Source organism: Mytilus edulis, chromosome 12 (assembly GCF_963676685.1).
Source record: "Mytilus edulis chromosome 12, xbMytEdul2.2, whole genome shotgun sequence".
NCBI lineage: Eukaryota > Metazoa > Mollusca > Bivalvia > Mytilida > Mytilidae > Mytilus > Mytilus edulis.
Genome location: NC_092355.1, coordinates 14,459,655 through 14,486,202, shown reverse-complemented (window position 1 = coordinate 14,486,202; position 26,548 = coordinate 14,459,655). Strand labels below are relative to the sequence as shown.

At 32.9% G+C, this 26,548-nt stretch overlaps 1 protein-coding gene across 1 annotated transcript; it reads left to right on the top strand.

Moving 5' to 3' along the window:
- Positions 1-8,388: 8,388 nt before the first annotated feature.
- On the top strand, positions 8,389-23,544 carry LOC139497439 (uncharacterized). The gene is made up of 2 exons (XM_071285662.1): positions 8,389-8,847; positions 23,115-23,544. The coding sequence occupies exons 1-2, from the start codon at positions 8,396-8,398 to the stop codon at positions 23,542-23,544; spliced, it is 882 nt and encodes a 293-aa protein (XP_071141763.1). The 5' UTR covers positions 8,389-8,395.
- The last annotated feature ends 3,004 nt before the right edge of the window (positions 23,545-26,548 follow it).

The following is a 26,548-nucleotide window of genomic DNA, read 5'->3' as shown; positions in this document are numbered from 1 at the left end:
ACTAAAATTGAACAAAAAGGGTAAAATTTATTTTTTGCTTCTTTAGAAAATATGACTGATATAAAGAACATTTAAATGTAATTTTTTAGATACATTGAGAAGCAAAATTATCATTGTGGAAAGATTTTAAGCAACAATCCGATGAGCGATGAGCAAGCTGCTGTAATTTCAGGACCTGTTGAAATGTTGAGGTTTGATTAGCCTGGGTTTTCGAAAAAGGGGCAGATAATCGACATACTGGTGATGGTTTTTATGTGATGATAGGTGCCAGAATAGAATATGCAAGTTATTCACTACTGTTGTTGGCTAAAGAGGTAAACTATTTCAGTCTTTATCTAAAATGTCTATTGCATACTTCTTTTCCATCAGAACTAACTAGTTATCAAAGGTACCTGGATTATAATTAAGTACGCCAGACGCGCGTTTCGTATACATAAGACTCATCAGTGACGCTCATTTCAAAATATTTATAAAGCCAAGTACAAAATTTAAGTTGAAGAGCATTAACAATATGAACATATTAATCTTTTAAGAGTGGCTGCATTTCTTCAATACGTTTGTTAAATTTTGCTATTGAACATGTACAAAATTTGAAAGCATTAATTTGTCCATCTCTCCCGCGCGTCAGTGTAAATAAATGAGCGTTATCGATAAACATTTTCTTATATGTATTGCATCAGTAAACTCTCCTCGGTGTATTATTTTTTTTCAAATGTTATATTGTGTAGTGACATTAATATAAACAGTTACATCCGCTGATATTTGATACTGTGACAGTTTCTATTTATCTATCATTTTGACCACACACGGTTTCATTATCTGCACATAGTTTAATAAGGCTTTTATCAGGATTATAATCATTCTGTAACTGTAGTTCGATAGTTTGAGTTGTATAATAAATATTAGCATTTACTTGGATTCTACTTTAAATATATGTAGCATAAGATGCCACATAAATTGGCGACGAGGATTTAAAACTTATCTCGATTTAGTGAATACATTGTGAACATAACCGTGGAGGACGAAGCTGCACCACCTATAATAATTCCAACAAATTATGGACGTATTGACGAATTTGATGACATTTCCGAAGATTGGATACAATACACCGAAAGACTTAACCATTATTTTATTGCAAATAACATTGAAAGTATGAAAAAGCAACGAGCAATTGTGTGCCTGTGGCAAAAAAGGCATATAAACTTATGAGGAATTTAAGTGCTCCGCAAAAGCCTGGTGAAAAGACTTATGATGACATTGTTAAGTTAGTCACGGATCACCAACATCCAAAACCGTCATCTATCGGAAACCCCTCTATCGTACAGAGGTGCAAGTTTAACAGTATATTGAGACAGCCAAGCGAATCGGTGAGCTGAGCCAGTTTGTAGCAGAGCTTAGACAGAAATCTGAACATTGTGATTACAAAGCTACTCTTGATGATATGTTGAGAGATAGACTTGTCTGTGGAATAAAAGAAGACCGTATTCAGAGACGTTTGTTAGCTGAACATGGATTGACATTCAAAAAAGCAATGGAAGTTGCAACAGCAATGGAAATGGCAGCTAAGAACGCACACGATCTGCAAGTTCAATAACCTAAGCAAGTGCACAAAGTTACAATTCGTAATGAGGAATGTTACAGATGTGGAGGATCTGATAATGCAACGGATTGTAAATGGAAATTAAAGACGCAAAGTGTTATGTGTGTGATAAGAAGGGACATTTATCGAAAAAATGCCGAAATAAGTGGAAGTAAAATCCTAAAAGAAAACCGAAATTTAAGCAACAAACACAGCAAGGGAAAGTGTACCCTAAGCAGCGTCCGACTAAAACACATGTTGTTGAGAATGATAGTGACAATATGGAGGATACATATACAATGTATCAATTGGAAGATACAAAAAGGAAACCGTATCTAGTGTCCGTTTAACTCAACAACACTGAAATAAATATGGAAATTGATACAGGTGCATCCGTTTCAGTAATAATACAGGAGACATTTAAACAAGTATTTGGAAGTGACAATTCATTAGAAAAATCACCTTGTAGTTTGCGTATATACACAGGAGAGAAAATTGATGTGTAAGGAAAACGGAATGTTACCGTTATATACAACAGTCAAGTATTTAAAGAAGGACTAGGCACATTAAAAGGGACTAAAGCAAGGATTTATGTAGATAAAGACGCTACACCTAAATATGTTAAAGCAAGGCCAGTGCCGTACGCACTCAAAGAAAAAATTGAAAAAGATCTTGATAGATTGGAAAAAGGGGGTTATATCGAAAAGGTTGAATTTTCCGAATAGGCTGCTCCCATAGTGCCAATAGTAAAACCAGACAAATCAGTAAGGATTTGTGGGGACTACAAAGTAACTAATAACCAAGTGTCTAAACTTGACAATTATCCGATCCCTAAAACCAATGATCTCTATGCAACTTTAGGTGGGGGACAAGCTTTTTCCAAGCTAGATCTGAGCCAGGCCTATCAACAAATTGTACTCGACGAGGAGTCACGAAAAAAATGTAACAATCAACACGCATAAAGGATTGTATCAGTATAATCGTTTGCCGTTTGGAGTTTCATCCGCACAGGGAATATTCAAAGAACAATGGAAAATTTGTTTGCAAGGAAATGATCATGCTAATGGACCATATGGATTCTACGCCGGTTACTGCCCAGCAAATTAAAGCATGGACAAGCAAGGATCTGATATTGGGACAAATAACTAACTATGTTTTGAAAGGATGGCCAAATTATAGATAATGATGAGATGAAGCCATATTTTAGTCGAAAAACAGAGTTAAGTGTATTTGACAGTTGTCTATTGTGGGGAAATAGAGTTGTTATTCCAAACTATGGAAGAGAAATTATTCTACAAGAACTACACGAGGGTCATCAAGGAATTTCACGTATGAAAGTACTTGCGAGAGGTTATGTCTGCTGGCCACATATGTACGCAGAAATTTAACAAACAGTTCCTGCATGTCACCAATGTCAAGTCAATCGACATGCTTCACCAGAAGCTCCAACGCATCCTTGGGAATGGCCGTCAAACCCATGGTCAAGAATACATATTTATTATGCAGAGCCACTGTACGGGAAAATGTTCTTAGTATGTATTGATGCACACTCAAAATATTTGGATGTACATGCAGTGAACTCTGCAACCAGTGCAAACAGTATCGAGAAATTTAGCACTATGTTTGCAATTCATGGATTACCAGACAGCATCGTGAGTGATAATGGAACACCGTTTGCTTGCTAGGAATTCCAGGATTTTGTTCAAAGAAACGGAATTAATCACATTCGTTCTTCACCATATCAACCTAGCACAAATGGGTTGGCCAAGCGTGCTGTTCAGAAATTTAAAGAGGGGATGAAGAAGGTTACCGAGGGAAGTATAGAAAAAGAATTGCGAAATTCTTATTTACGTATAGACTAACACCACATGCCACAACGGCTATTGCTCCAGCTGAAATGTTAATTGGACGGAGACCAAGATCGTTGCTAGACTTAACATATCCGAACATTAACAGTCATGTTCAACAGAAACAACAAAGACAAAAACAATCTCAAGTGATAAGACATCTCAAGTGAGAAATTTTAACGGAGGAGATAGTGTGAACATTTTGAGTCACAACCGTGAAACTAAATGGATTACAGGAACTTTAATTAAAAGAACAGGACCAGTTTCGTTTGATATTGAATTAAACGATGGCAGAACTGTTAAAAGACATCAGAATCAGATCAGACACAAATATGATCAGTATAGTGACAATAAATTACCAGATATATCTGAGGTTCCAGATATTCCGATTCCAGTCGTATCCGACAATCAAGCAGATGTAGAAACACTTCTGGTTCTAGTGACACTAGTGACAATTCAAAATCCGTTGTAAAACCTACCGTTGAGACTCCGATACTATAGACCAGAACACGGAAACCGCCAAATAGATATGGAGATTTTGTGTATAATTAAAATTGAACGAACTTTAGTTAAGGCAATGGTTAGACTGTTAAAGGGCAGAATAATCCCTTATAACCATTTTATGCAAAGAAATAAGGCAGTCTACCTATTCTTTGTTTTGCATGCAAAAATAGATTTACATATTGCTTATTTTCAATTTCTAGTAGGATTTAGAACATACACTATAGTTGTAAAAGTTCATTCAGTTCAAAATTCTATAGATAAATATATGTGCAGAATTTCATTCATAAAATTAGATTACAGCTGTTAGTGTTTTCATTCATTCAGTGATAAATAAACTATAAACATTAAGGTTATGTGAAATCTAAGGATGGAGGTGTGTAGTGACATTGATATAAACAGTTACAGCCGCTGATAATTGATACTGTGACAGTTTCTATGTATCTATCATTTCGACCACACACGGGTTCATTATCTCCACATAGTTTAATAAGGCTTTTATTAGGATTATAATCATTCTATAACTGTAGTTTGATCGTTTGAGTTGTATAATAAATATTAGTATTTACTTGGATTCTGCTTTATATATATGTAGCATAAGACGCCACATATACATTATTTCTACTATCCAGATTATAAATAAAACTTAATTGCATTTATAATAATATACATTATGTCTACTATCTAGATTATGAATAACACTTAATTGCATTTATAAACAAGAACAAAAACGGCTTCAGTTTCATAACTGGACCAATAACACGGGTGTCATTCGGTTTATCGAGAGAAATGGGCGTGAAAGAATATCTAACGGCGGTCAAGTATTGAGAGACGATCGTGAAAGTTCTGGTAACGGATCGTGAAAGGCATTTAATGTACATTCTAGTTCAGAATCTTTGAAAAAATCGCTTAATTTTCAAATCGCGGAACAAATCCGAACAAAAAATATGTCTGTCAAAATGGTTTAACTTCCTCAACATAACTGTGAAAGAAGATAAAGAAAATATGAAGTACTTTTTGAAAAAACACAAAAGGCGCAATGCGTGTCTATGAAATTAATTAAAAATAACACGCTTTGTGTACCTATAATGGTCATATTTCAGAATATCATGATATATTTGAAATTTTATCTTTGGTGTATCTGATAGTACAGTAAAATTAAAGTATGTTCTTCCATTAAAAGCGTTAATTTGTTTATGAAAACCTTGAATTTGTTGAATTTCCATCAAACTTGATCGTGAAAGATCAGGCAACGTATTTTTTCGATCGTGAAAGAAAATGCGTGACCAGACTTAATGCTAGTAATCAGAAATCAGTTTTTCTATTACCATTTGATAAATCTACAAGTTGTTGAATCCTGTAACTATTTTGATAAGGATGAACATTAAAGCTATTATCTCTTTTTTCTATTCAACACTTTACCTCAAAAGTTAAAAAAAAACCCAACTAATAACGTGTCTAAATAAGTGTAAAAGATTCAGCTCTGTGAATCAGTCTAGTGCACTACAGGCACACCGACACTAGTTAGCTAATAATATGGATAGTATGCAACGTTTAAACCAAAATGTTATCCATCAAACAACAAATCATAACAAAAACAGCACATTTCATGTGTAGTTTTGGATTGAACGATAACCAACATTGTGTGCATCAGAACTTTTTAAGTTCTTTATAAACAGCGCAAATACGGATTGATTTACTATATAGTACATACTTTAGAATACCAAAGCGCAAATGCTGTAATGTCTTGTTTGCTTTACTTATGATAGTATATGTGTTGAACGTCTATAATATCAAGGGTTTTACTAGAAGTGTCAGATGAACCATCATGCCATACAGATCTCTACAAATATCCCGTACACCAAATAAATGTGTTCCGATCCTTACAGTGCCTTAGAAACTGACAAATGTAAAAGTTATGCTTGGCCAATTAATTCGAAAAATAAGGTCAAAATTAAATGAACCCTGACCGACAGCCAGACATAGACATCTTTCTATCATTTGATAAATCAAACACAATCGAAGTCATCATGGTCATATAAGAAACATGCAGAAAGACATGTACACCATACACGAAACACCTTGTCGCTATTGCATACAGGTATATATTCAAAAGGCCAAACAACATGAAACAAACATTGCCGAATGATGCATGATAATGAGTTCAATGTTAGTTGAAACCTTGCACAAGTCGAAAATATACACCTTACAATCATAACAACAGACAGTTATCCTAAAGCTTAACGAATCCTCGATACGGACTTGACCACTAAAATGAATCTTCATCCATGAAATGAGGCAAATTCAGAGTCAGGTGAATCCTGTTTGACGGACATTTTGTTTATACGATCCAATATACAAAATATGGGTATCCTATAACTCATGAAAAGTGAGTATTTCACATGACGATAAAAAAAACTTCATCCTACAATCATCCAACTATTTTACAAACAACATGTTCACGAATGCCCAAATAATAGTTTTAATGTATTTGCGCGTCTTGCGTACTAAATTATAATTCTAGTACCTTTAATAACTATTAACGCCATTGGGTCGATGCCATTGCTGGTGGACGTTTCGTCCCCGAGGGTATCACCAGCCCCGTATTCAACACTTCGGTGATGACATAAATATCAATAATGTGGTCATTTGATTCAAATATCTGGATTACAAAACATTGAATTTTTCGAAAAACTAAGGATTACCATAGTCGTATTTGGTACAACTTTTAGGAATTTTGGATCCTCCATGCTCTTCAACTTTTTACTTGTTTGTCTTAATAAATATTTTGATATGAGCGTCACTGATGAGTCTTGTGTAGATGAAACGTACGTCTGGCGTACTGAATTATAATCCTGTTACCTTTGATAACTATTTGTACTTGTACAAATAAAAATTTCCTGTTACCCCGCTTATATCCCGAGAAAGCGATGATATGGATTGTTTTTATGCGCAGCAGTTCATTTTAGCTCCTCTTTGAGATCTAAACAAATGTTTCAAGTGCCGGGTGTAACAACTTGCAGTATACAATAACATACATTGGTGGATAATATAAAAATTGCTTTTTTGGCGACTGCACTTCGTCCTATAGTAACATCGGAAGTTGCGTGGCACCAAATCAACATTACAGGTAAGATTTATTTTGATAACTATATCATTTCAAAATATAAAATTGAGCCAATTCTGATGGTCTTTAAATAAGAAAATAAACTATTGTATGGAATAATGCTAGCCATAAAAAAATATTAAACGTTTGATTTATATTTCGCGCTTCATTCTGAAACACACTGTCAGCAACATGAACGTCTTCGTAGCATCAAATCTTTCACGATCCTTTTCACGATCTTCAAAAATGCGGTACGTGATATTTCACGATCCAAAAAATCAATGTTGTCTGAATAGTTCTTTATTTACCAAGTTTCAGATTATATTTATACAAAATAACTATGAGAACCGTTTAATTAATTCAAATACAATGCCCTTATTTTGATAAACGTAGTTTATTTAGTCGAATTTGTGAAAAAATCGTGTTTGTTTACATTTTTTATGTCATTGAAATGTCGAAAAGCAATTTGCCTTTTGTCGTTTTGTAATAACTGTGTACTTTTGAAACTGGATATTCTGACATACTGATCATAATGTTGAACCATTTTGACAGACAGTTTTATTTTGTCGTAAATGTGTCTATGTAATTAATTGAATTAGAATATTTACTGATCTTTCATATGTATTCTCGATTAAATGTCTTTCACGATCCGTTACCAGAACTTTCACGATCGTCTCTCAATACTTGACCGCCGTTAGGTATTCTTTCACGCCCATTTCTCTCGATAAACCGAATGACACCCGTGAATAATGTTTTGATTTGCAAGATAAATATTTAGCTAAAATATATGACCATCAATCATTAGTACAGAAAAAGACATAGAAATAGTAAATATCAAACAGGACACTAAATGTGACGTTTTCGTTCCGTATAATGCATCCCATGCACGATTATTATGATATTTATTGACAAACATGAATTTAGTTTTATTTTTATCACAAATAACGACAACCCTCAATAACTATTTATCGTTATCAACAAGGAAGTAATTTACACGATCGGTAGCACGACAAATAAGGTAGGAAAGCATATATAACTTGATTTATAATCATGTCTTTCGATTCTAGTCAAGATATAAGTGCCTGTCATTAGGTTACTGAAGTTCGAATCAAGAGCACGCTTGATACTACAGTAGTGCTTTGTTTCGCATTGTATAAGGGTTGAATAAAATATTTCTATAAAAGGGTGGTTTTAAAAATTTTGATATTGCGCAGTGGTTATGGAAATACACAGTATTATTGTTCAATCAAACTGTTCAAATGCTTTAAACATGTTTAACAGATACATCTGTAAAAAAAAACACATAAAAATGCAAGGAAATGATAATGCAAAAAAAATATTTTCCTTCCAGACAGTAAAAAGATGGCACAGGTGTTGGCAGTACCTGGACATGTTAGGCATGGATTTTCTTACATATGCCAATTTAACCATGACTTCGGTCGCATAACTGGGATAGCAGCTACTATGAAGGGGAATGTTTTGTTATGTGACTATGATAAAAAGAATCTGATATTAGTTGACCCTCTTGGGAATTATTTAAAGAAGCTTAACGTAGACAGTGAACCATATGATGTGGCTATAACCAGTCTAAATATAGGCTATATTACCCAACCAAAATCAAGATCTGTCATACAAATTGACCCTGACAGAATGGTGGAGCTCTTCCAGGCAACATGCAACAATATAAGCACTACAGTCTTTTGTGTTTCAGCAGTCCCAAGTACTGAGCGGGATTTTTCCGGAAAAGTGTCTTGCTTTCTAGGCGTTAAAGAACATGGGATGTCTTATGCTATTGGTATCAGTAACGATCAAATGTAAGTATTCTACATGTAGACGACATTCTTCAAAAACAACTTTATATGTAACGTTTTTTCCAATCTAAAAACTAATTAACAGTGATCTTATTTTAAAGGGCTCAATATGAAATTCAAAATGATATGAACGGAACTTGCATAAATGGTAAAAACACAAAAGTGCACACGCGGAAATGTCTCGCCTTCTTTACTAATCATTGAAATTATGTTGATAGACCTAAATATAAGCTTTATTACAACTGTCACATAAACTCAACATTAACCAAGAAAACGAAACATTGATCAATGAACCATGAACATGAGGTCAAGGTAAGATGAACCATACCAGGCAGACATGTACAGCTAACAATTCTTCAATACAACACATACAGTTGACTTATAGATATAAACTAAGAAAAACAGACCAAAACACAGACACTCAACACTTAGCAATGGACCGTGAAAATGAGGTCAAGATCAAATAAAACGTGCGTAACAGACATTCAGATCATTAAACATTTCCATACACCAAATATAGTTGACCTAATGCATAACGTATTAGACAAATAGACCAAAACTGAAAAAAAACTTAACTTTGATCACTGAACTATGAAAATGAGGTCAAGGTTAGATGACACTTGTCAGATAGACATGAACACCTTACAATCATTCCATACACCAAATATAGTAGACCTATTGTATAAAGTATAAGAAAAACAGACCAAAACACAAAAACTTAACTATAACCACTGAACCACGAAAATGAGGTCAAGGTCAGATGATACCTGCCAGTTGGACATGTACACCTTACCGTCCTTCTATACACCGAATTTACTAGACCTTTTGCTTATAGTATCTGAGATAAGGACTTGACCACCAAAACTTAACCTTGTTCACTGATCCATGAAATGAGGTCGAGGTCAAGTGAATATTGTCTGACGGGCATGAGGACCATGCAAGGTACGCACATACCAAATATAGTTATCCAATTACTTATAATAAGAGAGAATTTAACATTACAAAAAATCTTAACTTTTTTTTCAAGTAGACACTGAACCATGAAAATCAGGTTAAGGACATTGGACTGACGGAAAGTTCGTAACATGATGCATCTATATACAAAGTATGAAGCATCCAGGTATTTTACCTTTTAAAATATAAAGTTCTTAAGAAGTTAGCTAACACCGCCGCCGTAGCCGCCGCCACCGGATCACTATTTCAAATTGAAAAAAAATGTGAAATATTCAAAGATTAGATTGAACGCCATATACATTTTAATGAAAAAAAATCTCAATACTTACTCTATTTGGATACACTGTCAGAACCCTACTGTTATGGTGTGTTCTTGTAAAAATTAAAAGAGTCAACCTTCGAATCATTACTCATCTGGAGGATACTAAAAAATAAAATCACAAAACTACTGAGAGGAAGATCCAATCAGAAAGTCCATAATCACATGGCAAAATCGAAAAACAAAACACATAAAAAACGAATGAACAAAAACTGTCATATTCCTGACTTGGTACTGGCATTTTCAAATGTAGAAAATGGTGGATTTAACCTGGTTTTATAGCGCTAAACCTCTCACTTGGTTGACAGTCTCAGCAAATTCCGTTATAATAATTTTACAATGATGTGTGAGCTTAACAAACATGATAAATAATATAGTCAAAATATGGGTACAGCAGTCATCATCGTGTAACAATTTTAAAAGGAACAGTTGAACAGAACACAAAAACATATAGCTACAAACACATTCATTAATTTGAGTGTCTGACGTCAGAAAATTATATACTTCACATATTTTTGTCCTTCAATGTTTATGCAAACAATTTTAAAATTTCACATGGACAATTTTAGCATACAGGGTTAAAAAAAATTAATCTTTGAAATAGACCGAAATTTAAAATAGTCCAAAAGTTATATAGAATTTACAATCTAATCTAATCTAATTTAGAATCCACAAATAGTTAATTGCAATACCCGATTGAATAATTTTGACATTTGTGGTTCAACGTATTTTCTAATTCGTGAGTCCGATGGCTGCATTGCTGAAGGTCCCGAGTTCGATCCTCACTCGGGATGCTAAAATGTCTGTACATCAGAAGGATGATTTTCTCTCTCTCACACATCTCTGGTATCCAGACTGGAGATTAAACTAGCTTGGATACTTCGGGGGCCTCGGTAGGTCAAAGTTGTTCCCAGCTTGACCTGGAGATCAATCTTCGAAATCTCCTCGGTTTTTCTGTTCCCGCTGAGAAGCCCGGGGGTTCACACCGAGTACTTTGGCTTCCTTTACCATAAAAACAGACTTCCCGGTGCCCTACATTCTCCATTGAGTGGTGTTGGGATGGGGACACGTCTCCACTAATCCTTAGGGAGTGTACTTGGATCTACTGTACCCTTGCAGTCAATCAAGGGGTGCATCTGTACTGGCGGAATCTCGAAGTACATACATACATACATTCACAATCGAAATATATTATAATGACATGTAAATATAAATTACTGATTGACCATTTTAATATATATCAGCTGTTTAATTCGATGAAGATAATTTTGAGTCAACAGATCTAATTAAAGCTGTCAATATTTGTTGAGTGTTAATATGTAGTGCAGTTTTAGTTTGACTTATTCAAGATTTCAAGATCTAATTAATATAGGAAAAATAGCAACAATCAAGGATTTTGTTTATTTTTAAAATCATATCACATATTTATTTTATTAGCATGATCAGTAAACATACATCGAAATTCATGTGAGAAAGGCGTGGCATTGTGGTATCTAACTTAACGATACTGCACCCCTTAACCACCGTAAAAATGAGGATTTAATATCCTATTTGTAAGGTATCCTCTAGCACTATAAAATATTTCAACACACTTTATACTAAAGGAGACCCTAAATGAATATTTAAAGAATATATTAGTATATAATTGATTTTTATAGTATTTTTTTATTTTATATTTCAGAAGACTTACAGACTTGCAAAACAATTCACAAACTCTTGGGTCGTGTGTGGTTAAGTTTCATACAGTAAATGAAAAGTCTTATTTTTCTTGTATAGGAGGTCAAAGTTTTATCATGTATAGTGAAACATGGGGATATCCAAGGAAGATTGATAATATTCCCACCATGGATACACCAACTGACATATGTTCAGATGACTATGGACACATCTACGTCAGTGGACAGGGATCAAATAATATACACAGACTAGAAGCATATATAAAAGAGATTCCGAGGATCAACTCTAAAACGACTGCTTGGAAAGTATTAGACATACCATTGGATTCACAACACGGAATCAACGAACCAGTCGCCTTGTGTTTCAACCAAGACTATAGTAAACTGTATATTGTAAACGAATGGGGCAAATCAGTTTTGGTTTTTGATGTTATTTGATGATCTTTTACATATACTTTTTATTCATTATTTGTTTGGCTTTTTCAAACCAGCGTCAGATATGAAACACTTCTAGATGAAAAGTGTCGTTGTATTAATGATGGATTTATCTAGTGTGATAGTAAGATAGAAAGATATATCCTGAAAGAAATAGTTTGTAGCCTTGAATATTTGGCATTTATCTTTCGTTTAAGAGTTTAAGTGCCAAATTTCATTGTAGTTTGTTTTTTTGGATTAATGTATATAAATAAGTGTTAGAAAACATGATAAACAAATTTTGTAAAATTGTCCTTGAAGGGCAATAACTCTTTAAGTGGTTAATTGACAATTTTTGTCATATGAACTTATTGGTAGATCTTATTTTGCTGAAAATATTTGCTGTTTACAGCTTATCTTTATCATTAATACTATTCAAGATAATAACCAAAAATTGCAAAATTTCCTTAAAATTACCAATTTAGTGGTAGCACCCAAACAATGGGTTATAAGATTCATCTGAAAATTTCATGGCTGATAGAACGTTACCTTATGAACACATTAACCCATTGTCAGCTTTATGCTCTGACTGCATTTTACCCCTATGTTCTATTTTTAGCCATTGCGGCCATGTGTTTTGACGAAACAGAAAAATAAACACAAACTTGATTCTAGATACCCTAAGGATGATTCAGCTTAAGTTTGGTTAGAATTGGTTCAGCAGTTTTATGGGAGAAGATTTTTGAAATAGTTAACACCAGACGGACGACGACGGACGCCAAGTGATGGCTAAAGATGGAACTGTGAGCTAAAAAGCTTCTGTCACTCAACAAAGGACACTCCCGTTATTGTATACCAGAATAGAATTTTAACAAAAATCTGTGTTGTTGATCGTGTATTGATCGTGTATTGCAGATCATTTAGTCTGTTTTGTTTTTCTCTATCTTTTATGCTTAAAACACAATACGGTAAAAAATCATCTTTTAAGGACAATTACTCCTTTACAGAGTGACAGTCATGTATATCGTCAAATTTTGACTTGTATTAGATTTTTCCTTGCTCATCATTGTTGTGATTTAAGTTGTCTGTTTATATTCTTTAACTTTTATAATATAAAGTAATTATATAAAACGCAATAGATGAATGGTAAACCTCGTCATTTAAGAAGAATAACTCAAATCACGATTTGACAGACGATTTCCTCCCTCAAGTATAGGTGAAGCAGAAATGGAACATATAGCTGAAGCTGTTACTTAATTTACTTCAGTGTATTGTTAATTTTGATATTTTTACTGGGACGAACAATGACCAAACACATCATAAATCATTAATCATTTCATTTTTTCAATGTTGTTAGGCAACTTTTTTAAGTCAGTTCTCGTTATTATTTTACATTTTGATTTTGCTTTTGCTAAACAAGAATAATGCTTTACTTTTTTCTTATAAAATTAATAAACTGATTCAATTGTTGTTATCTTAAAACGTTTTATGTTGTGGTGTGTGTACTATTGTTTGGCTGTTTGTATTTTTCATTTTTAGCCATGGCATTGTCGGTTTGTTTTTGATTTGTGTGATTGACTCCCTCTTTTATGCATGTTGTAAGCTTTGATGAATTTTACCATCTCTTGCAGGTTGTCATATGAAGGATCTTTTAAAAACATTCAAGAAAGGTATTTAATTCCAATTGAAAATACCCTTCAAGAGATTTAACTGGTTATTTACCTTCCAATTCTAAATGAATGGAGTGTGGAAGATACTCTCTTAATGTATTGATGGTGTGAGATACTCTCTTAATGAATTAAGTGTGAACGATACTCTCTAAATGAATTGAATGTGGAAGATACTCTCTAAATGAATTGATGGTGTGAGATACTCTCTAAATGAATTGATGGTGGGAGATACTCTCTAAATGAATTGATGGTGGGAGATACTCTCTAAATGAATTGATGGTGGGAGATACTCTCTAAATGAATTGATGGTGGGAGATACTCTCTAAATGTATTGATGGTGGGAGATACTCTCTTAATAAATTGAGTGTGGGAGATACTCTCTAAATGAATTGATGGTGGGAGATACTCTCTAAATGAATTGATGGTGGGAGATACTCTCTAAATGAATTGATGGTGGGAGATACTCTCTTAATAAATTGAGTGTGGGAGATACTCTCTAAATGAATTGATGGTGGGAGATACTCTCTAAATGAATTGATGGTGGGAGATACTCTCTAAATGAATTGATGGTGGGAGATACTCTCTAAATGAATTGATGGGCGGAGATACTCTCTAAATGAATTGAGTGTGGGAGATACTCTCTAAATGAATTGATGGGCGGAGATACTCTCTAAATGAATTGATGGTGGGAGATACTCTCTAAATGAATTGATGGTGGGAGATACTCTCTAAATGAATTGAGTGTGGGAGATACTCTCTAAATGAATTGAGTGTGGGACATACTCTCTAAATGATTTGATGATGGGAGATACTCTCTAAATGAATTGAGTGTGGGGCATACTCTATATGTCTCTTGTCCACAAATTATCTAGGGTCATATATAATAATGAACTAGAACATTTGTTTAGTGATGTTATCAAGATTTTAATATGTATATTAATTCTTGAAGTAAGAACTACAAGTTAATAAATGTACACAAAGATTAATAAATATCTAAAAACAAAACAACTTTCTCACTGAGGTGCTTTTTAACATGAAAACATATCACATTCATTACAAACACTCAACAAATCAGCAAAAACAACCCATGTGACCTTTATAAAAAGTCATGTGATAACTTAAAATAATAACATCATGAACATTTATTCTACAGAACAAAAACATTATAATTGCATTTCACATTTAAATTTAACAAGTATCACTATTTAGACCTAGCTATGTTAGTGTTGTGGACTGTTTCAAAATGTGAATTTTTTTTTAAGTTTTCCACTGATAGATTTTTGTTTTTATTAAAATTATGATATAGAGTTATCAAAGAGTACTATTCAAACTACTTAAGGAAGATGACTATGTAATATTACAAATACAGAGAAAACATTTAAAATTCTGAAAAGATTCATTTCGATTTCATTATATACATCTCCCTAATAACAATATACAATGTAAGTTATAATAGACATTTTGAGACAGTCCAAGCAAAATGAACAAATGTGCAATGGAGAATAACTTCAATATTTAAATAAGGCATCCATACTTTTAATGACCATGTGTTCACAAAAAAACAGCAGGATGCAAGTATAAATTACAATTCACCTTCTCAGAATCTAAAGGACTATAGGTAATCTCTTGATCATTCACCAAAAAGATAAGATCGTTACGTCATTGGTTAAATTTCCATAGTTTAGAACATTTTAAACCGAGCACAACTTTTTGGTGTATGTTTTTGAAAATATTACACAGAATGCATTAGATTCTGCATAGGTAAATTATGTGCATTGTTAGAAAATAACCCTGATGGAAAGTCAAGGTTATTAAAACCCCCATAGTTAGTATATCAAATGCGTGAAAACATAAGACACAGGAAAAGTATGTATGCATAAGAATTCTCCTTATTTCTAGTAAAAAAATCTCATATTTCCTAACAAAGATTATATATTTTTTTCTGCAATTTAAAAAAAAGACATGTCAACAAAAATGTATGTTAGCATTCAACATTTATAATCAACCATCAGCAGTGTTATAATTCAGATCCCTTAATATTGTTATTGTTTTTATATATATCACCCATTTAAAATCTTATTTTGTCACCATGTTTGTATTTATATAATTATGTGCCAATATATCACTAGCGTACAAAACAATTATGTAAAGAAATATTTGTGTTCTATCTTGCTATAGCACGTTGTTACTTAGCTCCCCAAAGTAATGACACAATGAGCTGAAGTTCTCAATTATCACTTTCAGCTTTCTACTTTGGCTTTTTCTGATTCTAGCTTCGATTCAAAATTCAATCTCCATTAGCTATATAATATTGTATGGTAGAATTTGACAAAACATTCCTTTTATATTGTAAAATTTTTGGAAACTGCAGCTATAAATTATAAAAATAACAAACTTAAGATTATATGTCAAATCTGTTTTTAAAAACTGTGTGCAATCAATTTTTAAAATCTAAAGAGAACTGTCAAAATTAGTTCCAGTTAAAGGGGAATGCTTATTCTGAAAGGTTTTAATATTAAAGCTTGATTATCACATATGCAATATGTTTCTGTGATGATTTTTAAGGATAAATTTGAGATGCTTTCTTTGAAACATGCAAAATTGTGTTCTTTTGGGTTGTGTCAACAGAGTTATGCCACATTTCTTAGAGTCCCGGTAATAGCAAAACTAACTAAACAAAGTGCTTTCGAGCACTGTAGAATAGATCGTCTTTGTTTATCAGGAAACCTGAAGTCATGCAATTATGCATTGGCATCAAAAAACTATTGTAGAAATTAAAGATCAAGTCAATGATGTAAGTATTGTTTTTTAATTCTTTCAGACCTTTAAAAATTTATTGGAAAGAAATAGGTGACAAAACAAAATAATTAACACAAAGAATAAAATAACATATTACTCAGTAAAATAACTGCAGCTGATATAAAATAATGCCAGACACAATCATATAGCTTGTTTAGAAAATTAGTTTTTATAAATATGTATTATGTTTAAAAAGACAAAGTATTGATGTATATTGAGTTTATATAGTATAGATACCCCGAAACTGTAGTATAATTCTTGAATGGGTAAATGTCCACCGTCAAAATCAATCTTGACCTTTATATTATGGTCCACTTGACCTTTATATTATGGTCCATGACATTGTGCTTAAATTCAAAAAAGATTCTGTCAGGTGGAACATTTACTATCATCCTGAAATAAAAGAAACACCCAATTAAAACTAAGGGGAATAACTCTGGATCAGAAAATTCACATCTTAAAATAATCAGCTAATTATAGAAGAAACTTCAAAGCTTATCAATCTGGTCAATTAAAATTGTCTATCAGTGCAATGTTGTTTAGAGAATAATTATATTCCTACTTAAACTGCAAGTTAAAATATATATAATAACAGCAATGTGTCTATATCCTATTCCATATGTTGTATATTGTGTAAAGGTTTTTATTTTAAATATGAAAAAAATGTGTTGTTTCAAGGTATGTCAAAAGGATCTTTCTAGTTTTTCCTGTATATAAGCAAAATAAACTAAGCATTGTGCTTGCTAGTGCTGAAGGGTACCGCTTGCTTTTATGCAGCATATAGCTAAAAATTTAAAATGCATTGGAAGGCAATAATTTGATCTTGAGATAAAATTGTAGCTGGTTCAATGAACTGGAGATAATGTAGTGGGTTCAACTATAATTATAACTTATATATCTGAGCATATATCTATTGAATGAAAATAATGGTGTGATCAGTGCACTATGTTTTGTCTATCGCAAACTAGCGACAAATGATCATCACTGAACAGTATAGTTACATGGTTAATTATTAAAATTCATTGGTTTAAACCTATCTTTAAATTATCAGGATTTTCCTTGCAGTTTTAGAACCAAGATTGTCGCATATTGACATGTAAAAAAATGTTGTCACTCAATAATTTGTTTTCTTCTGGTACACACCGATTGACAGTAGTGTATGCAATATTTTATTAAATGAATAGCTGAATTTTAGACAACAGCTTTTTTATACTATTTTTGGAAAAAAATTCACACAAGAACTACTCCAGATCCTGCGCAGGGCGCAGCTTTATATGACCACAGAGGTCGAAACCCTGAACAGTTGGGTCATGTATGGACACAGCATTCAAACATTTCGCTATTATGAATCACTAGGCATCTGATATAAAACATTTCTATTACGACTGGACGAAACTATAGATATAGGAAGATGTGGTGTGAGTGCCAATGAGACAATTCTCCATCCAAATAACAATTTAAAAAGTAAACCATTATAGGTTAAAGTACGGCCTTCAACACGGAATCTTGGCTCACACCGAACAACAAGCTATAAAGGGCCCCAAAATTACTAGTGTAAAACCATTCAAACGAACGGGAAAACCAACGGTCTAATCTATATAAAAAAAACGAGAAACGAGAAACACGTATATATTACATAAACAAACGACAACTACTGTACATCATATTTCTGACTTAGGACAGGTGCAAACATTTGCAGCGGGATGAAACGTTTTAATGGATTCAAACCTTCTCCCTTTTCTGAAACAATAGCATAACATCACAACATAGAAAAACATACGATAAAATATCAATTGGCAGACTTAACTCAATCAAAAAAAGTATGATTACACAATCAACGAATAAATTTGATCTGCGATATCTGAATACAAATGCACAGTTAATTAAATATTAGCGACAAATATTAGTGTATTTATACATACGAACAGACAAACAAAATCATTTATTTAGTAAGGGTAAATTATCGGATTTGAGAAGTCTAGAGACGTCATTTGTTTTTAGACACAGTATACTTCAACGTGTGGTCAGCTGTTGCATGGCTCAATTTCTGTCCTTATTCAATATACAATGTGCATATAACGTAGCGTAGCGCATGTTATACAACTATGATTACGACGACAATCAAAATCGATTTAAATTGTATAGGGAGGAAGTAAGCCATTTGAAGTTTTTAAATAATTGGATAGAACCGCTCCCTCGGATTGCAGAAAGACATCAGGTTTTGTCTATTTTTTCTGATGCATCTGATTTCAAATGGTGGGTATAATTTTTAAACAATGGCCACTCCCAAACCTTTTCCAAAGGGTTTGCACATTATGATAAAGGAAGCACTGGCCCTGAAGAACGCTATTATAATTTATATCTAGGTAAAAAGTTAAGAAATTCAAGAATACTGGCAAGAGTAGATAACAAAGCCCTTGTTTTTGCTTGGAATAATCAGTATGGTAAAAACGACGAGTTGAACCAAATTTTGAAAGATGTTTTTCAATTGACCTTTAATTCTAACAATAACCTATATGTGTCTTATGTTCATACATCTAAAAATCCGGCCGATGAACCTTCGTGAAATTTATCAAAATCAGATGCATCAATATCTTAGCGAACCTGGTGGTACTTGCAATATTTATTTGGCCCACACACACTTGATATGTTTTCAATTTATAGTAACACAATGTTAGATGAAGATGGTAAATCATTCCCGCATTTTCCACAATTTCCTACACCTTATTCATCTGGGGTGGATGCTCAGAAATACGAATTACGAGAAATATATCACGCAATTTCCCCGTTTTTGTTTGATTCCCACTGTAGTAAATTTATTTTACAAGAAAGACTAAACTGTACTTTGATTTTTCCAGATTTTAAACCAGTTCAACCTTGGTTTCCTGTAGTTTTAGCACAAGCTAATTAAGTAGTTCCTATTGGTTTTAAAGGAGATACTGTGGTTTTGCTTTTTCCTTCCAAAAAGGGGTTTCTTTCTGACAAGAAGGGATTGCAATGGAATATGATTGCTGCTAGATTTTCCTTTGATAGAGTTCATAAAAATATTGAACATAATTTAGTATCTCCTAAAAACTGTGTCCCGGTTTTAATTATAGGTGATTCGATGATTAAATTTTTTAGCAATATAAACAAAAATGTTTATGTTATTTCAATAAGTGGAGGAAAATTGTTACATTTATAGTGATTTTCCACTGTGGAACGAATAATGTAAACAAATCTGCAAAACCGGAAACAGCCCAACTAGCAAATGCTGTAAGAGATTTGGATAACATTTTTCACCTTATACCTGAGATGCAGAAGGTAAACAGTTTGCATTTATTTGTTCTGGTTGTGTGTTTACAAAAAATCAAGTTATTAATTGAAGAATTAATAAATTGAATAATAACAGATGCTCCACAAAGTTTATGTTTGACAAATAATAATTTGCCTATAGGCTTCTACGTGTATCAAGAATTCGGTAAAACCATGAAATTAAGGTTTCCTTATTTCAAGAACACAGATTCCCCCGACAATAAATAAATTCACATAATTTAGTTTCTTCATAGTTTGTAAAAGTGAGGGAATAAATCAAATTTCGTGAAATATTTGTAATTTGCATGCTTAAAAAAGATGTTCCGGATTTTTTTTATAATAATAGCTACGACTTTTTGCCCGATTACAGTATTCATGAAAAGATGATATTGAATGGTTAAAATTGATCGTCTGCGTTTCAGTGTGCCATTTGGCCTTGAGCTAGCGTTTGGACATATCCGGAATATTCCTAGAACATGGTCTAACGAAATAGAAAATATAAGTTGTTTATGATTGAAGTGAAACAGTACAGTAGTTGTCGTTTGTTTATGTACTATATACGTGTTTCTCGTTTAGTTTATATAGATTAGACCGTTGGTTTTCCCGTTTGAATGGTTTTCCACTAGTAATTTTGGGGCCCTTTATAGCTTGTTGTTCGGTGTGAGCCAAGGCTCCGTGTTGAAGGCCGTACTTTAACCTATAATGGTTTACTTTTTAAATTGTTACTTGGATGGAGAGTTGTCTCATTGGCACTCACACCACATCTTCCTATATCTACATAATTCAGGATGTGGCTAAAACTTGAATTGCATGCATCATTTCCATTAAAACTAAACATTGGAATAGATTAAACTTTTTTGACGTTCAACCAGGTTAAACAAACCATTCATTTTTAAAATGTCCCGTACCAAGTCATGAATGTGGCAGTTGTTATCTAATAGTTCGATCCTATGTTTGTTTCTTTGTATGTTGCACATGTTGCATATCGTTTGTTTTTGTTGCACTGTTGTGTTCTGGTTTTTTTTCGGTGTTTTTCTCTAATAGTTGGTGCATTTTAGTTTGTAGCCTCAATCTGTTGTCTCTCAATCGATTTATGACTTTTGAACAGGGGTATGCTACTGGTATCTTTATTGAGTCGCTGCATCGGATGGTTGGCGATAGATTATAAACTGCAAGTTGTTGATGGGAAGAAGTAACATAATTCAGGATTTTTCTGCAATAGGTATTTCTGATTTGCATCAGAACTGGAAATTGGTACAGATTAATCTCTTCTGACAAATGTAAAATCACCAAAAAAAACTGAATTCCGAGGAAAATTGCCTTTGAAAACTCTCTTGAGTATGTACTTTTGTTTTCAAATTACGATATCAGATTTGTAAAAGACTAATAAGCAAATTAAAGATTAAATGAAATACAGTCATTTTAGCAAAAGGTTCCACACGAACCTTACGCTAAACAATATAAATACATTACCATCAATCGCCAGTACACTTTTGATCCCTTAAACTTACAAATATCAACGAAGAGACTTAATGTGACTTTTTCATTCAGTAAGAGTTAAGTTCTATTTGTAACACAAAGATCGATACACTTCCATGCACATAAGTATGTATTATAAATAAGGAAGTAATCAACACGATAGTTAGCAATACAAATAAGGTAGGACAAAATAATGTTGTTTAATATGTCCTCTTGTTTCTAGTAAACATATAGTTTCGAGTGCATGTTAGTAAGTAAATGAAGTACGTATAACTAGCACTGCTTGTACAAGTTATACTTATTCGTTTGGTATGTTATGAATATTGAAACTTCGAGATTGAAAAAGTTGTGATTAATAATGGTGTTTTAAAAAATTGCTTCAATGTGCGCAGTGGTTTGCGAAATAAAAAATATCATTTTCCAATCAACATTTTTAAAGGCTGAATACAAATTCATCTTGAAAATAGAATTTAAAAGCTTTCACTTGTTAATTACTTTTCTGTGTGTATGGTGTAATTTGTCTTAAAGAAAAGATAATGTAACACAAATAGTTTCATCCACACATTATAGATATGGCACAGGTGTTAGCTGTACCGGGACATGTAAGGCATGGATTTTCTTACATATGCCAGTTCAACCACAACTTTGGCAGAATTACAGGGATATCAGCTACAATAAAGGGGAACATTTTGTTATGTGACTATGATAAAAAGAATCTGATCTTAGTTGATCCTCTTGGAAATTATTTGAAGAAGCTTAACGTAGAAAGTGAACCATATGATGTGGCTATTACGAGTCAAAATATAGGCTATATTACCCAACCTAAATCCAGATCTGTCCTACAAATTGACCCTGACAGAATGGTGGAAATCTTCAATGCAACATGCAACAACATAAGCACAACCGTGCTGTTTGTTTCAGCAGTCCAAAATACTGAGCGGGATTTTTCAGGAAAAGTTTCTTGTTTTCTTGGCGTTAAGGAACATGGCCTTTCTTATGCAATTGGTATCAATAGCGAACAAATGTAAGTATTATACATGCAGACGTCATTCTTCTCACAAAACTGTTAACTTAATAGATTTCAATCTTATAACTAAACAATGATCTTATTTCAAAAGATTTGATAAAGTTTTAAATGATATGAATGGCCTATGAATAAATGGCTAGAACAAAATTTGAACTTGTTAAATAAACATAATTTATTTATTATGCAGTATAAACAAAACCCATCTAATTGATAAATCACCCAGGTGAAAATAACACCCCACTCTCTTCACCTCCGGATAACAAAAAATTTGCCAAAAAGTGAGAAAATAAAACAAAATGCCAAACATGCAAACAAAAAGAAAAAAAAACATTTTTAAAACAAATTAGATCATTCAAAAGATAAAGATATAAAAAATGAAGAAATTTGTTTACATTGTTTCAGTTTCGCAAAGCATAACACAATTCTTAACTTAACAGGACTTATACACAGAACAACAATAAAAAGGAGGGTGTGCTATCCAGGTTTTAATAAGGTTTCATCTGGCACTGAACACTTATTAGAAAAATGCAGATATATTCATTCAATTTATAGTAATGATATTTCTGCCTGCTTTCAACTTCTTTAAGTTGTACATAATAATAAATAAATGTTTTCAATATTGACTTTTTTTATTCCAGTTTCCTCACACACTTATCTCATACCGGGTACACACTTGGTTCCTGTTTTATAAAGTTCCATACAATTAATGAAGATTCCTTCTTGTCTTGTATAGGCGGTCAAAACTATATCATGTATAACCAAAGACAAAGACAGCCAAAGAAGATTGATAATATTGCCACAATGGATACACCGACTGACATATGCTCTGACGACTATGGCCACATCTACATCAGTGGACAGGAATCGAACAATATACACCGACTAGAAATGTATATACAAAAAGCGCCGTGGCAACAAGATACGACTGTTTGGAAAGTACTAGACATACCATTGGATTTATCAAATGGAATCAAGGAACCTGTCGCCTTGTGCTTCAACAAAGATTATAGTAAACTGTATATTGTCAACGAATGGGGGAAGTCAGTTTTGGTTTTTGATGTTATCTAAAAATCGAATACAAATATATATTTTCTGTTCAATATATAATTATATAATGAATACTAATACATAAATAAGTTTATTGTAATTTTTACGATATACAAATCCCAGCACAACCATATGTGTTTTGTTTAAACAATGCATATGTAATGACTTTTGTGTGATCGACATCTAGCAAATAACTTCCTCGCAAACCAATGGAAATAGCTGTATTGGACGTGAAATGTGACATTTGAATGCACGTTCAACAGACTGTTGGCATTCAAATAGGAACTAATTGTGCCCCTCTTCTTGCCGACTTTTTCTTTATTATTTTGAGGATGACTTCATACAGGAACGTCTTACGAAGAAAGATCAGTATTTACAACATCATTAAACTCTACTTTCCGACGGGTGCCATATGTAGAGCAGGATCTAAATTACCCTTCCGTAGCATCTGAGATCATTCCTAGTTTTTTGTGGGGTTCGTGTAGGTTATTCTTTAATTTTCTATGTTCTGTCATGTGTACTATTATTTGTCTGATTGTCTTCTTTTTTTTTAGCCATACAATTATCTGGTATCTTTCGTTCCTCTTTTATAAACATTGGATCGAGGTTTCTTTTAGTGGACATTTTGTGTCAGGTGTCCCCTCATCCTCAGACATGACAAATATTTCAAACATGACTCATTCAGATCATCATGCTAGTGACAATAGCAATATTACAAATATACAGCCATGTTCAGTTCTCCTTAAATGTATTTTGGATTTTGATGCCTCTGAACAACTCTGTCGCATTTCCATACTAGTTTTAAAAGTTTTATTAACAGATGCTGAGTTCACTAGCCATTTAACTAAAAAGTCATATTTTACCAGAAGTTACGATGATCTGAATTGTCAATCGAACAATGTCGTTTACGGATTAGAGTGTAACCTTTGCGAGTTGGTATATTTTGGTGTAACGAAAGGAAAGCTCAACAAACGTATGTGCGGTTATTGATCAGACATTACCTTCAATACAAACGACATTATTTACCAGCATTTTAATCTGCCTGATCATTCTACCGTTTGTATGACAGTTCGCATTATCAAACACATATACCACAGCACTAACAATCCTCATCTTGCAGCGCTTCTCCGTTGACAAAAAGAAGACTACTGATTTAAAAATTGTGAAATGCACATCATATGCATGATATGGTTGCAATAAAAAAATTGATGGTATATGTATTCTATCTTGTCCTTCGTGTCGCTCGATGAATGTGATGCATATTTTCAACTCTACTCCTCGACATAGTCACGGTCATCGTCATTATATATCACGTATACTGCATGATGTCTCTATTAATGACTTGCAGCCGTACTAAAGCCGTTAGGTATTCATTACATTCGCACGAAACTCCATTCATTACCCCTTTCATAACTTCATTCTCTGTTCAATTTAGGTTAGGATACCACTGTCAGAAATCCAGATTCAAACCAATATAAACTAACTGTCCCTCTGGTATCTTTCGTCACTCTTTTTCAGCTATTGCTATGACGGATATTGCAAGTCACAGACTTTTCAAACCAGTCCGCATTGAAAAACAAAAAGAGAAAATATATTTTCTCTATCTTTCCTTTGCCAAAAAAGGTCTCGATGGCGTCAACTTCGGCAATATCCTTCATCATCAATTAGTTCAGTCGAACAAACCTTTTTATTTCAAAGATCAGTCTGTACAAATCATTTCTCATACATATATCAAACCTATTGCAACTACAATTTTCAATTACAAACACGTTTTGCAGGATCTCAATATTGACGACTTCAAGTCTAAACCTCCTGATTGCACTTGTGTTAGTTTCCAATTCACAAATAACCGGCTGGTCACGTTATCACAGGTGACTTCAGCATTGTCAATAACACTTCCCTGCGAAAAGTGTTATTAAAAGGTCCGAAGTATCATGAGCCTTATCCATCAGTTCGAATTACAACTTTACAATTTTGATGGATTCATTCGAGGATTAAGCCATGCAATGGACTAAGCGCGATAAGGAAGACATATACAATATTTCCGAATAGATTAAAGCTGTGAGGTTGTTGATACAAATCAGAATTAAGAAGCTGACTTGGTCTATCAATGACAATGCTACGTCAATCTTTAAAGACCCAAATGTTGCAAAACACATATGATACCTCCATGACAAAGATGTTGTTGTCCCCGCAGATAAAGCCCCCAAAAAACATCGTTATTGTGTGTAAAACTCATTACATTACCTGCTTGATAAACGAATAAGGCATTGACAATTCACTTGGAAACTGATCATATACCCTACCGGCACTTACCAAAGAGGAAATTCCGGATAATCATAGGTCTGTTCTTTTTTTTTTTTTTAAATTTATCATATTTTAATGAAATCTGTACATTTGTTAGTTTAAAACATCAAGTACCGGTACCTTATCCCGGCCTCGTTAACATTAGTAAATATCATATTTATACAGTTGTTAGTATTTGTTAGTATTTACATTCAATTTTCAAATTTGAAAGAAAAAAAAAAAGAAAAATAAACAGAACGAAGTTTACTAATGAGATTTTCAAATACAATTATTTGTATAACAAATGCACAGGTTTTGAAAAATATATATACTGTTTTCTATATTAAATTTCTCTTTTCCTTATTTGCACATGAACATAATAGGTTACACACATTTGTATGCATAATAGTTATATACACTAAAAAAATAGTTTGATACATTGCAGATAATGATTTTTAAGACAGAGGCTGTTTGGATATGAAATATATACAATATATGTGAAGTCTATATGGTTTTTGTTTTTTTTTTTTTTTTTTATGATAGTAAAGGAGTCCAGGGGTTCCAGCAGTTTTCTGCCCTACTGAGTAATTTATTTTTATAGAATATATTTTTTTCTATCAATAAGTTTTCCTTCAAATAATTTTTAAGTGCTATTATATTGGTTTGTTCCATAGCTAATTTGCTTCTATAGATGTAGAATTTTGTTAACAGAAGTATTATGTTTCTTATATCATTTTTA